Source organism: Polypterus senegalus, chromosome 1 (genome assembly GCF_016835505.1).
Source record: "Polypterus senegalus isolate Bchr_013 chromosome 1, ASM1683550v1, whole genome shotgun sequence".
In the NCBI taxonomy this organism is placed as follows: domain Eukaryota; kingdom Metazoa; phylum Chordata; class Cladistia; order Polypteriformes; family Polypteridae; genus Polypterus; species Polypterus senegalus.
Genome location: NC_053154.1, coordinates 266,082,867 through 266,098,283, shown reverse-complemented (window position 1 = coordinate 266,098,283; position 15,417 = coordinate 266,082,867). Strand labels below are relative to the sequence as shown.

At 42.1% G+C, this 15,417-nt stretch overlaps 1 protein-coding gene across 1 annotated transcript in view; it reads right to left on the bottom strand.

Annotated features, from left to right (window-relative positions):
- The window catches only part of LOC120514549, a 107,827-nt gene that overhangs the window by 48,251 nt on the left and 44,159 nt on the right, over positions 1 to 15,417 (bottom strand). Inside the window, exon 6 of the mRNA XM_039735023.1 lies at positions 13,922 to 14,113. Coding sequence (XP_039590957.1) covers positions 13,922 to 14,113 — 192 coding nt within the window. The remainder of the gene's footprint in view (positions 1 to 13,921; positions 14,114 to 15,417) is intronic.

Sequence of the window (15,417 nt, the reverse complement as noted above, 5' to 3'; positions counted from 1 at the left end):
TCACATCTTGGCAGCTAAAAGCAGAATTGGCCAGGTTCTATATTTCTGTCCAAAGCCACATTTTCACTTTTCAACCTTGAGTCCATTTTCTAAAAAACACTGCAATATGCTTTCTTGGTTTTGCATGTGTTTTTCAGTACCATTTGTGTTTCCCTTTCCTCGATTGTCATCTGCCAATATTTCAATTATAATGTTAATGAACTTAATCATCATGATTTCTTTTTATTAATCTAATTGAGACTGCTCTATTAAACAGTATGTTTAAGGTAGTTTGTCTGTTCATGTATGAAAATGTGTGGCTTACCAATTCTGTGTTGGTGCCCCATAGTTGTGTACAGTGTATGCTCTGAGTTTGCACACTTTAAGGGCGCTATATAAAAACAAATTGAACTGGACTGGCAGTTCTCCAGGTAATCAACAGTTGCTCAGTCTTTAAGGTTTTTCCAGATGGCAGAGACAGCACGATGGCACAGTGATTAGTGCTGCTCAGTGTCTGCCATGATAACAGTCTGTGTAATCAGTTTGGGATTTAAACCCAATGAATCCACGCAGCCTCCTAACTCTAAAACGCTGTGTATGGCGAGTTTGCGCTTTCTCACTGTGGCTTTCCTCCTGGTGAACTTAACTTGGCTGCGAGTGTGTGAATGCTCTCTGCCATGGGATGATGCCAATCCAAGTAGTTTTTTCTCATGTTTTGCACAGTGCTACAAGAATAAGCCCCAGCTCCTTAAAACAATGAACTGGGCAGTGAAATGAAGAATCATTTGATATACGAGAGTGTTAAACAGACTCCAAATGGCCTCCTTTATTGACAGGTAATCCCTTTTGTGTTGCAGTTACATGTATTTGAAGTCTCTTGATAAAAAGAGGTTAGATCTGTTTTTGAAAAACAAAACAATTCGGCACTCCAAGTTGCGTGAACTCCTTAGAAATTCCCTGCGGTTGTGGCCCAGTTCAAAATCAGTTTTATAACACCATACAAGCAAATGGACTTTACCTTCTTGAATACTCAAAAAATAAAACTGCTGCAGCTCCTGTGCTTTGCTACCGCAGGGAACTAATTATGCTTAACTTTTTCAGTCTCTCAAATTCTTTTTCACCTTGCTCCTTCATAATGAATGGTAGCAGGTGGCTTTTACAAAATGCTGGAGGCAGTGCTGCTTTGACAGTGTGCACCGTGTCCACTTCATCTTTTGCCGTACCTGATTGACTTGGGTTCTTTCTTTGTTAGATGATGACTGTTATGTTTGATTTGGTTCAAGTCCAGATAAGGTTTTAGCGGCCAGTTTCTCCTTCACAGTATCGGGCAGATTTATTTAACTGCAATTAAATGTAGCAGTTGTTATTGGTTCTTCTCTTCTTAAGAGGTGAAATGTCATAAAAAAGCCATGAATTGTTCACAGTAACCTTTACGTTTTTTGTAATAGATGATTGGATACTGCTGTTTTATTATTATTATCATCATTATTAGTAATAGCAGGGGTACCCAGCGTTGAGTGGGGTAGAATAAAGTGCAGGTGCGGCCTCTAAAGAAGTTCCCCAGGTGGAAAAGTTTTGGCCCCAAACCAGAATGTCACTGACTGAAACCCACCATGGTGAGCAACTCTGCCTACATGTGCCAAATCCCAACAAGCATTCTAGGGGCAATAAAGCGCAGGTGCAGTCACTAAATAAAGTTCCCTGGGGGAAAACTTAGAGAACAAAACACAACCTATGGCCTTCCCCTCTACAAATTGGGAATGGACGGAGTGGATTTGCATACTGGACAAACACACATTTAGCCATATATAATAAATTGCGTATTCCAAAGACGCCTTTGTCTAAAGTAGCCTGTAAAATAAGAATGCAGTACAATTGTTAACCCAGTTAGCGCACAGGCAGGTTAACCAACATGTTCAGGGTGACGGGCCGGGGCTGAACATGCAACTTTGGGTTTAGCTACTGAACTACACGGCTTGTCTTTTAAAACTTTATTTTTAATAACTGAAACAACTACATTATGTCTGCATCTATTTTCATGTCAATTTAGTTTGCCTATTAAATGTTCCTCTAAATACGAGGGGCATTCAAAATGTTTCTGCACTTTTTTTTTAACTCTATTTATTAAGAATTTCAAAAACAAATGACTTCACTTTGCTACACAGTCACCTTTGTTTGCGATGCAATTTTCGCAGCGTTGTACCAGCTTTTTAATGCCCAATTGCTACTCCTCTAGCCTTCACCGTTTCCAACGAAAATATAAAAGTGCGGAAACCTTTTAAATGTCCCTCATGTGTTACTCATACGCACTTTTTAAAAGAGGCCGTGTCATTTCTCTTGTGTGCCACATACCTGTAAGTCAGAGCAAAGCTTGTCAGTAAGATCAAGTGGTACAGAAACCAGGGTAAGTAGTACATCAGGTAAACTGATTTGTGTCTTCTGTGATGTGCCATGTAATTACAGTATGTATTTAATACATTCTTATATTCTTCTTATTCATTTACGCCAGAAACTGTGCATGTGCTGCAAGTTGGTTGGACATGCAACTAAGAATTTCTCTGTACTCTGTACACGTGACACTACTACAAATACTAATGTTTTACATCTTTGTCTTATGTTATTTCCTTTTATTGTGCAATCGGAGATTCAGCAGATAGGAACATGCAGTATGACCTTCTTTGCTACAATTGTGGCGTTTATTAAAATGATGTTTGTGCGTGCAGTACTTTTATCTACGCATCAGTGTCAAAACCTGTTATTCTTTTGTCTAAAAGTCTTCTATTCCGCCTTCTAGAGGCCTGCACGTGTCCTCAGCTTACAGTTCGCATTCTCAGCGTGATTTCAGGCACTGCTGCAAGCGTGACACTCAGGGGCTCCTGCAGGGCTTTCACCCAAGTTACAGCTGGCTAAATAACACTTAGTCTCCGTTGAATTTTTAGGCACGCTGTGATTTATATTTCGACAGTGGTGGCTAAAAGAAATTAGTTTGATTCTTCACTTCCCTTAAACCAGTTGCAAAAATAAGCGACCATTGGCTGCTTTCAGAAACATCACCAACTGGTAAAATTCCATTTGTGCCATTTTGTTCTCCTCTTCCTTTTCTGTAATGCACTTAAAGTGTTCATGGCTCCAGCTTTTTATTCCTAACAATTTAACAATCATTGTGCTATTCTTACCCTTAATTGTCATATTTTGTATGTTATCTGGCCTACAAATATTTCTAAGACATTCAAGTTTAAGGGAGGAACAAACTCTATAGAGAAGGACGAATTAAAAAGAATATAGTAAATGAAACTGACTCATTGGACGTTTTTCTAAATTTACGATACTTCCTTTTTTTACAGATAATTTCTTAGAATAAGTAAGTGCAGCTCACTAAAAATTGAGATCAGTTAAAACTAAGAAAGAGGTACTGATTGTGATATTGCTTGGGGACCTCTCATTTAGGCTCTTTAGGACACAAATACATCTCAGTTGCTGAAGAAGCAGTGAGGGGTGCACTTTCTATAACACATCAGTATGTTCAGGATTTCCCTGCAGGAAGACCCCTGTTCTTCTGTGATGCATTTACTCCTGCACAGTTTGCACTGAATAAACAGGCTTGGACAGATCGATCAAATTATTGTGGATGGCTCTTAAGATCAAAATGTTTCTACATCTCACAGACTGTGGACAGTTAGTATTATGAAATCTAGAAGCCCAGTTGTCAGACAGCACTTGTCATTATCAGTTCATGGAGAGATCTGTGCTTTCATCTTGCAAATATGGTTCTTTTGGAGATACTACAAGCAATCAGTGCATTGCAGAAGGGCCATCTCCCTGTAGGGCCACAGAATCTATACTGGACAGGCCCAACAGAGCAACAGTGTTTTGTTTGTTTGTACCTGACAGAAATGATGTCTTCTTGTGTTCACCTCTAACCCGTGTTTTTGAATCAATAAACCCGTCTCTTTGTGGCAAACTCACATGAAGTCCTTCCCAGCAGTCTGCCAGACCTGGCAGTGGAATTAAAAATCTGTGACACCAAAAACTGTGCAATGCTGCCCTCTGTCTGTTACTTCCCGGCAGAGCAGCTGAACAAATGTGTTGAATTGTGGATCTGCCCTGAATTGTATTTCAACATTTATACAGTACTAGGTAATTGGTGATCGCATTTGCTTAATTTTGCAATTAATGTGGGAGAAGGTGAGTGGATGGCACTTGAGTTCACATGGGAAAGGCAATCATTAGGTATCTGTGCCAGTCATAAAAAAGAAACTGCTGCATATGTAGTGTCTGGTCCTGCGACAGGAGGTCAGTTTCCACAGATTTTCGTGGATTAATGAAGTAAACCCCCATCCATTTAAGTTTAAGTCATAGGCCCTGTGGCCTACCCCAGTTACACTGGGCTCAAAGCAGGAACCAAACTTAGTTAGGGTGCCGGACCACCACAGGGTATACACATGTACATAGTCAGACTCCAGTCAGTTAGCATATCCTGCACATCATGGTGAGGAAAATCAGGGGATCCCATGGACTCCTCTCCACCAACATGGGCAGAAAGTACCAACTACATGCAGGCAGTGACCAGACTGACATAAAAAGGAGTGGAAGTGCATTTGAGTACATTGACACTGACCTCCTGGGATTCGCTGCAGTGCTAAGCTCTGCGTTGTTCTAAAAGTAGACGGTAAATGGAAAAATGGGCTCAGTTTTAGCTGGGCTTAAAAGGTGTTGGCCCGTAAGGTTCAGATCTATCGTGCCTGCAGATTTGGGCTGAGATTTGTTGTCAACAGCTTTTTAATGACAAACATAATAATAATAATCTTTACATTTATATAAATAGGTAGATAGATATTTTATTAATCCCAAGGGGAAATTCACACCCAAGGGGAAATTCACATATAGCACTTTTTTCACTACTTAAAACATTTCACATGGTGAATAAAGAGCCACTTCAACCACCACCAATGTGCAGCTTCCACCTGAATGATGCAAGGATAGCCATTTTGCACCAGTATGCTCACCACACATTACAAAGTACCAATTACAGAGGTCTTTTAGCATTTCAGCTGTACAGTACTGGCTAAAATCATGGTGCTATTCATTTATAACAACAGTTCAGCTGTCAAGACTGATGGGGAAGGAAGAAGAGGAACTGAAACATCTACCACCTCTTTGCTCTCTTTGTGGGTCTGGATTCCTTCTGGAAGTGAAAATCAGATCTAATCATTTACTTGTATCAGTGAGCAATCTTAGGGATGCCTTTGCAGTTGGTGGGCCTAGACAAGATGGCCTCTGTTGGATTGAAGAAAGGGAGAAAGGGGAGAAGTCCATTGGGAGTTTAGAAGATGAAGGGAATGTTAATATGAAAGCAGATAAGCGAAAATTAGTAATAAACACCCTGAAATACTGTATGAGACTGACGGGCACTCCTCAAACATGAACAATAAAATGACCACATGTGGCGACGGACAGATTCTTGACAACATGCTTTCAAAGAGTAATGTAAGTGTTGTGAACCATCCTAAAGTGACTATTTTGGAGGTTAGAGTCCTTAAATGAACATAAAATAGAGTCTTGTGCAGATTCATGGCTCAATTTAGGACCTTTATTTATTTGGCTGTATGTCGGTCACAGGTCATTGCAATTGAGGCTCTGTGGGTCTGGTGTGGATGAGTGACACACATGCTTTAACAACCAGTATACAATAGAACAAACCGATCTTCGAGTGTCAGTGGCCACACACTGGGTCCGTGTAAGGGACGGCGGTGCAGGCCGAATACATAAGAATTAGTCATATGGAGCGGCGGCGATCAAAACAAACCTTGAAGAGTCAGAAAACATATGAGCCCCTGTGAAATCATAACCACAAAAGAGGTTTTACTATTCACAAGGCGTTTCTGTCTTCTTGATGAAAGTCATCTGCACAGATTTGAAAAAAAAAGGACACGGCATATATGTGTGTGCAGCACTTCTGCCACACTCAGAAGAGAATCCAGGCACACCCGGAGTGCTTCTGGGACCAGGAAGTGTGGCAGTAAGGTCATCAGGGAGCACCTGGAGCACATCCGGGTGAACTATAAAAGGGGCCACCTCACTCCATTCGGGGAGCCAGAGTCGGGAGGCAGAGGACAGAGCTTGCGAGTGGAGTGAGGGTGGAAGAGAAGAAGGAAAGAAAGGAGAAGTGCTGGTGGGTTGTGCACTGTGTGTGCTGTGCAAAGGACTGTGCATTGTGAGAAAATAATAAAAGCTTCAGTTTGGATTTCCGTGTGTCCTGGTGTCTGGCTGTACTACCACTGTGTGTATATATATATATATATATATTTTTTTTTACTTAATGCTAATTTGTGGCAGTTTGTTGGTTGCAGCATCAATACAGAAAGGAAGATCGCCAATTGCTACTCTTATTGCTTCTACGCAGATTGTATCATTCTATGACTGGCAGCACTGTAATAAATAAAAGGTGTACAGCCTTTGTGGCCTCTAGCGCCTGTTTTTGGAAATATCCTTAACATTGCTACCTTATTGTTTCCCATTTAAGTATAAATGGTCTCAACTCTGTCAGCCATAAATTGCCCCATGACCTTACTAGTGCAAACAGATTTCTGGCAGATGAGAGGGTGTTGATTGAAGATTCTGCTACCAAATATAGGGTGGTCCATATCTAATTATGCAATTTTCATTCCGCTTTAACTTATTAAGTTTATTACATAGAAATTCACCCAAAAAATCCCGGACTATCGTACTGGAATCATCCCCGCATAAATCAAAGTCATCCAGTCGATCTGGATCTGCATAATTAGATCTGGACAACCCTGTAGAATGAAGTGATTATGGAAAATAATAAGCCATGCGTGGATAATCATATAGAGATGGTCTTGAGGTACAAGCTAGAGAGTTACAAAAATTCAAAAGCAAATTATTTTTTTCTTATTTTTAAAGATTGTTTTTCTTTCAAAATATTGGCTTGATGATCAATTAGCAATCTCTCTTTAGGAAGGCTAGCCCTTGATTGATTTGAGAAATGTAAAGAGGGCCTACCCACTGCAGGATCTCTGGAACATGAGGTCTCAAAGTGGGGTGCTGGGTGCTCAACTTCACACATTATTATTTGTGCCTGGGTATGCTTTACAAAATGTCAGAAAAATAAGTAAAGTGATAAAAGCAGAAATTCAGTCATACACAGAAAATATCATTCAAGAGTCTGCTTGAAATACAGGGGTGGGGGACCTCTGCAGTTGTGAACCATTGGGCATCTTTTGGATTTCATTAAACAAGCAATTCACTATGTACAATAACCTTGCTCTGGTCAGTCAGAAGCATCATGTCGGAGAAAAAATGAAACAAATTTCTTAATTGGGGTTAGCTGGGGTCCACCAGAGTTTCATCTGGGAAGATCATTTGAAATCTGAACATGTCCTAAATTTGGCGTGGTGGGCAGTGTGTGCGCCATCAGCACTGCCTTGACACCCTTAAGGTGGGTGGCTGAAGGGCTGGAGCCTTGCAGACATCAAGGATGACAGTCACGTTTTCGTTCTGCATTCGCACACACTCCCTTGTCGCTCGCAGTGATGAACGGATGCTCTGAATTCTGGCTGCCTACGTTCTGTGTCTCTAAATTACACATTCATCTTGCCCACTTCATGGATATTTCATCATGTAGATAAGAGACAGGCAGACTAGTGTGAGCCAGAAAAGAAGCAAAATGGCCTTGACAGACAGTGACTGCCAGCCAGCTTAGCATGGCCTGAACGCTTTCTCTCAGACGGGTGACATGTGGGTGTCTAAGGAATTCTGATTCAGACTGACTGTCTGAAGGAAAAGGTCTACCATCCCCTTTTGCAACATGCCACAGAGCACATCAGTTTAAAAGTCAAGTCTGCTACAGTTGTGAAAACACTGAGTTTAGGAAAAGGCATTTTGGAATTTGACATTAGAAATCCCACAAAAAAATAGATGATTTTTTAAAAAGATTCACACATCATTTTTTTATAATTTACTTAAAATGCAGTGCACAGGGCAATCAATTGACATGAATTTACAAGATCCTTCCATCCGTTTTCTAACCAATTTATCCAGTTCAGCCATGTGGAGAACCAGTGCTAATTAATCCCTGTAGCACTGGGCAAAAGGCAGGAGACAACAATGCCCATTATAGGGGGCACTCATGCAAACTCATGCCATGCCAGTTTAGAGTTGCCGGTTCAACTAATGCAAAATTCTTATGACAACTAAGTCAGGTTTAGTGTGACAGAGAGCTGGAGCCTCTCCTGGCAGCTCTGCATGAACCACCGGGCCCAGTTATTATAGGCTTTAACATTGCCATCCAACCATCATCCAGACCACTTCATAACTTTAGGATCATGGGGGAACAGTACCATGTAAGGAATACTTCAAATACTCCACAGCAGGTGCCTTGAACACCAGGGGCCTCATGTATAAACGGTGCGTACGCACAGAAATGTTGCGTAAGAACTTTTCCACGTTCAAATCGCGATGTATAAAACCTACACTTCGCGTAAAGCCACGCACTTTTCCACGGTACCTCATACCTTGTCGTACGCAAGTTCTCCACTCGGTTTTGCAGACTGGCGGCACCCAGCGTCAAAGCAGTGCTACTTTTCCTGTGTGGTTACTCATTATTTTCCTGACATACACTGAAACTAACCGCATATTGTTTATTAGTGTAACGCATCTGATTGTAATTAACTTGTAACAATATAATGGTCCAGGGAACAGCCATAGTATTCCAAATACCATAACTGCTTTAGCGTTGTTACTCTCACTTCTCTTTCTTCTTCTTTCAGCTCCTCCCGTTAGGAGTTGCCACAGCGGATCATCTTTTTCCATATTACTCTCACTGCACGACTCGGAGTACTGTATTTATATCACTGTATCTGAGTGTGAATCACAGCAGCAGCTGATCGGAAAGAGAATTATCGGTATACAGCTTTAAGGACACGCTGTCTCAGCCACTGCAAAAAGTTTTAAAGCCTTTCCTGTACAGACCTCGCGGTTCAGAAACAGTTTCATCCCAAGAACTTTAAATGCACTCAATCAATTGCTCCTTGTAGAACGGTTTGTACTTATAAGTACAATCACCCCACTGTAAACTTGCACTACAGTTATAATATCGCACAACCTAAGCCACTTTATAAAGCGCATATTTACATATGATGACGATATCATTTTTAAGGTGAAATGCAGCAAAATATGTTTATTAAATTATACAGATAAAACTTTAACTTCATTTAAATAATCTATATTCTTCACTGGGAGTGTCGTTAAGGATAGAATAATTAAACATGTACTACGAAGATATTTCAATGTTCTTTAAACGTTTTGAAGAATCGGCGCTAAGCTTACAGATGGCTTAACTTCTATTACAGAGCTGATTGTGTGGCGATCGGTTACTTGGGGAAAGAAAAGCACTGACTGCAGTGACGACTACGCCAACATATATTGAATATAAAACAGATAGAGAAAATAACAACACAGCTAAAAATGCAGCAAAAAATTTCGGCAAAAGTTAAATGCTTGTGTCATGAGCACGAGGCGGCTATGCAGTGTCCGCAACGGACGTAGCCATCCACTGTGCATAAGCTACCTTACTGACATTGGCGGGCGAAGGAGCCACCAATTCTTCCTCTGCCCAGTGCCACCACAAGCTTAGAGCCACCCCTGAGTACTGCTGCAATAAATTATTTCATCGAAGTGAAACACGTGTTTAATAACGTGCTTTAACTCACATCATCATAAAAATGGTATCACGTATACATCTCAGTATTTTAGTTATTCAGAGAGCTGTAATATCACGAATGTAATGGACTCTGTGTCCAGTTGGAGGAAGAGAGCCGGTTTAAGAAGCAAGTAGTGATTCACACAGATAGAGCACATAGAAGATCAAATACAAAACAAAGCATTTAACGTGCTACTTTAATTAAAATGTAATTTGAGAAACTGGTTAATTAGACGATTTTAAGATGAAGTTTATAATGTTCTACTTTAATGACAAAATAAACTACGTGATTAAAGTGGAAATGTCGAGATTGAAGTTGACATTTCGTGCTTTTTCCCCACTGTGTGCCTTTTTTTCTCTGTACCTTAATAAGCTTTCATATGACACTCAGACAGTGGGCTACAACTCTTCTTTTCACGGCAACTTTGATATCAGACTTCTTTTTTATTTCCGGCACTGTGCGATTTTGTGAACGTGAGCTTTCAAGTTTCTCCAACATGCTATGTCACTCGATCAACTTCCTTTTGTTGATTATACCACAGTTTATTTGAACAAATAGTATGTTTTTCCTTTGCCTCCACTTGGTATTCGCTGAAATTCTTATATTTTCCCCCGTGCTTTTCCCATTGTCTTTTCACAGAAGGCTGAGTTTAAGGGCGATTTATATTGATTTGCATATTCAAATAGGCGTAATTCTGGGAGGAGTTGGGGCGTAACATAAAGCGCGTGCACAAGCGTTAGTTTTCACGCTGATCGGGATTTATGTAGCGGAAGAACGTGGAAGTTGGAGTACGCAGAGATTCCTGCATCTGGATTTTTCTGTGCGTAAGCACATTTCGGCTTTTGTGCTTACGCCATGTTATAGTGCGAGTTCTATGCACGGCGTTATACATGAGGCCCCAGGAGAACAAAGAATGAACTAAAAAAATTCAACTCTGCTAGTGGACAGCAAGGCAGCACCATAGTAAATGGAAAAGGGGTCTTCCAAGGTTTTCACTGACTAACCAAGACACACAGATAAAGTTTTAATTAAGAGGTGTAGATGCCACATGGGCTGGATGGGCATCCCAGCCAAGAGAGGGAGCAGACCCGGAAGGAAGAATCAGAAAGGGTGGACGGACACCCCATTAAAAAGAAAAGATATCACTAGGGGTTTTATATTCCCCCAGCACGCTAGATGGCAGCAGCCCTGGTTACCAGTGCCCAGTGGGAAGTCAGCACGGCATGCCAGGAATGTAGCTGCTGGGGTCACGCAGTGACACAAGATGACACTATAGGGAGACAAGCTCCCTACTGTGATAGACTTCCATGTGACCCAGAAGTACTTTGATTGGGCAATCACCCTGGCACCAGAAGTACTCATCGGTCTGTAATAAAAGGGACCGCACTCCCTTATTCAGGTGAATCGGAGCTGGGAGGTAGAGAGGCAACACTTGACTGGAGGAGGGCAGTGCGGTGGTGAGAGAAATTATAATGGTGTGAACTGTGGAGAAAGAAAACCTGTTTGGTGCTTTTGTTACTGGTTGGAAGGTGAATAAACCAACCTTTATTTGAACCCGGGAATCACTGTGTGCTCGTGTTTGGGGGTTTGGGCTCACTGACACCTGGGTTTCCTTCACAGGCGCCATACTTAAAATGTTACAATGACTGCATTTATTAACATGTTTGAGAAGGTCAGTCTTATGTTCATGTTTACAATCCTTAGTATTGTCACCACAGACAACATGCACTAGTGAGGTGGTGGCAGGATCTCTTTGACGTTTGCTTGTTTGTGTTCATTCCCATCGGGGGCTATAATACACTGTCACAGATCCAAGACAAGCTGCTAGGGTGGAAAGCAAATCCAGGCTGTCCAGCAACCAACTGGACATGGAGTAGCAAGGCACCTCAAAGAATATTCAGGACTTGGCTGAAAGGCTACCCAAACTTGCACTTATCTAGCATTTACCAGTTCAGTTGTTAGAAATTTGAATGAAAACCTACAGAAGTATACACCTGCATCATGAGAAGTGATTTTCCCAAACCAGTGAAGTGTTAGAGTTGACTAGACTTGCGTGGTACTTTGCATACTACTGTATTTTTCTATTTTCATTGCTTTAGTCTGCGTGGCACAGTGGAGCGGTGATTGTGCTATTCACAGTAAGGAGACTGGGGTTTGCGTCCCAGGTTCTCCCTGTCTGGAATTTCCATGTTCTCACCATGCCCTTGTGGGTCTCCTCTGGGTACTCTGGTTTCCTCCTACTATCCAAAGACATGCAGGTTAGGTGGTTTGACCCTAGTGTGTGTGTGGGTGTGTGTGTGTGTCTGGTGTTTGTGTTCACCCTGCAATGGACTGGACCCCTGTCAAGGGTTTGTTCGTGCCCTTTGCTAGCTAGGATAGGCTCATCCAGCCCATCCCACCAAGTGACCTGGTCTGGATTAGGTGAGTTTGAAAATGACATGACTTTACTTTAGGCCCCGATGTAACACAAGTCCATCATATATACACTAGAAGGACAAAAGTATTGGGACACACCTCTTAATTGTTTAATTCAGGTGTTTCAATCAGACTCATTGCCACAGCACCTAGCCATGCATTTGTGAAACAAAATGGGTCGTTCTGAAGAGCTCAGTGACTTCAAATGTAGTACTGTGATAGGATGCCACCTTTGCAATAAGACGGTTCATGAAATTTCATCCCTGCAGAATATTCCACGATCAGCTGTAATTGGTGTTATTGGAAAGTGGGAGCATTTAGCAAGAAAGCAACTCCACAAAGCAGAAGACCACGTAAAGTCTCAGAGTGGGGTCAACGACTGTTAAAGTCATGGTGCATAAAAGTCGACAACGCTCTGCTGATTCCATAGCTGAAGTGTGCCAAACTTCCACTGGTGTTAACGTAAGCACAAAAACTGTGCAGCAGGAGCTTCATGGAATTGGTTTCCATGGCCGAGCAGGTGCATGCAAGCCTCACTTCACCAAGTCCAGGACCAAGCATTGGATGGAGTGGTGGAAACATGTTCTATGATGTGACAAATCATGCTTCTCTCCTAGGCAGTCAGATGGGTGAGTCTGAGTTTGGCAGATGCCTGGAGAACTTTACCTGCCTGACTGCATTGTGCCAACTATGAAGTTTGGTGGAGGATGAATAATAGTGTGTGGCTGTTTTTTTAATGTGTGGACTAGGCCCCTTACTTCCAGTGAAAGACAATCTTAATGCTTCAGCATACCAAGATATTTTGGACAACACTATGCTTCCGACTTTCTGGAAACAGTTTGGGGAAGGTCCTTTTCTGTTCCAGCATGACTGTACTCCAGTGCACAAAACATGTTCCATAAAGATATGGTTGGATGAGTTTGGTGTGGAAGAACTTGACTGGCCCACACAGAGTTCTGACCTCAACCACATCGAACACCTTTGGGATGTACTGGAAAGGACACTGCGAGTCAGGTCTTTATGTCCAACATCAGTGTCTGACTTCATAAATGCTCTACAGAATGAGCGGACACAAATTCCCATAGAATCACTCCGAAATCTCGTTGAAAGCTGCAATGGGGGTGGACCAACTCCATATTAAAGTCTATGTATTTGAATGCAATGTCATTAAAGTCCCTGTTGGTGTAATGGTTGGACGTCCCAATACATTTGTCTGTTTAGTGTAGTTTAGAATATACAGCATGGTCATACCGAGTTTAGAAATTAATGAATTATTGTGTCTTCCTCTGTCAAATGTAAATACTTGATGCTGTAGTATCTACTGTTCTACAATATGCTTCTGGATAATTGCCTGATGTATATTTTATCAGATTTCCAAAACTTTCTGCTTGCCTTCTTTTTATATTTTTTGATCATAGTGTGAACATGTGGCGAGCCCTGTTTAAATGTTGATTGTCTTTGCAACTTCGAAATTCTGTTAAAAATTAGTTTACTGTCATTATACCTTTTTAAGTACAAAGAACAATAATTTTCTAGTTCTACTTCAGCAGGAACATCAAAAATTTAACAGTAATGGAGAACAGGGCTCATGCTACAGTGTAAGAGATGCGCATCACTAAAGAAAGCAACAGCATGAAACACCAGCAGCATATATTCAACAGAAGCAGCCAAAGTATAATCACCCTAAAAGATATATTCTTATTCTAGCTAGCACCGTGAAAGAGGGTATTTACAATCCAAATTGGAGAAGTGCAGCTCCATCTTAAGCATCCTTCAAGTGGTGACACATGGCTGTCATGACACACCTTTAGGTGTTACTAGTTGCAGACCTTTATTGGACAGCTTCAGATCTGTATTAGCCAGCTGCAGGCCTCCATTATCCAGCTGCAGACCTTTATTAGTCATTTGTAGACCCACATTGGTCAGCTGCAGATCGGTATTAGTTGGCTGGGAATCTCCACTGGCAAACTTCAGACCTCCATGGGCTAGTTGTAGACCTTTATTAGTCATCTAAAGATCTTTATTAACCAGCTGCACACCTCGACTGGCCAGCTGCAGACATTTATTAGTCAGTTGCAGATCTCCACTGGCCAGCTGCAGGTTCTCCATTGTCCAGATGAAGACATTTACTAGTTATGTGCACTGGCCAGCTGCAGACGTCCATTAGCCAGATGTGGATCTCCATTGGCCAGCTGCAGAACTTTATTAGCCATCTGATGATCTTCATTGGCTAACTGCACACCTCCATTTGGCTATCTGCAGATCTCCACTGGCTAGCTGCAGACCTTTATTCATATTCTGTAGACCTATGTTGGCCATATAAGATCTCAGTTGGCCAGCAACAGGTCTCCATTGGTGTGTTAATGTCAGAGGTGGAAAGAGTACTAAAAAAATTCTACTTAATTAGAGATATTGTTACTAAAACAAATATTTACTTAAGTTAAAAGTATTTGACAAGTAAAGAAGTGAAATAAAATTTAGTTACTATAGTAAAAAATGTAACTAAATTAGTAAATACACAGTATGCTGTGCTTTGGAAAGCATCAGCAGAATATAAATATATTAATAAATATCCATCCATCCATCCATCCATCCTCTTCCGCTTATCCGAGGTCGAGTCGCGGGGGCAGCAGCTTAAGCAGAGAGGCCCAGACTTCCCTCTCCCCGGCCACTTCTTCCAGCTCTTCCGGGAGAATCCCAAAGCGTTCCCAGGCCAGCCGGGAGACATAGTCCCTCCAGCGTGTCCTGGGTCTTCCCCGGGGCCTCCTCCTGGTTGGACGTGCCCGGAACACCTCACCAGGGAGGTGTCCAGGAGGCATCCTGATCAGATGCCCGAGCCACCTCATCTGACTCCTCTCGATGCGGAGGAGCAGCGGTTCTACTCTGAACCCCTCCCGGATGACTGAGCTTCTCACCCTATCTTTAAGGGAAAGCCCAGACACCCTGCGGAGGAAACTCATTTCAGCCGCTTGTATTCGCGATCTCGTTCTTTCGGTCACTACCCATAGCTCATGACCATAGGTGAGGGTAGGAACGTAGATCGACTGGTAAACTGAGAGCTTTGCCTTACGGCTCAGCTCCTTTTTCACCATGACAGACCGATGCAGAGCCCGCATCACTGCGGATGCCACACCGATCCGCCTGTCGTTCTCACGCTCCATTCTTCCCTCACTCGTGAACAAGACCCCGAGATACTTGAACTCCTCCACTTGGGGCAGGATCTCTCCCCCAACCCTGAGAGGGCACTCCACCCTTTTCCGGCTGAGGACCATGCTCTCGGATTTGGAGGTGCTGATTCTAA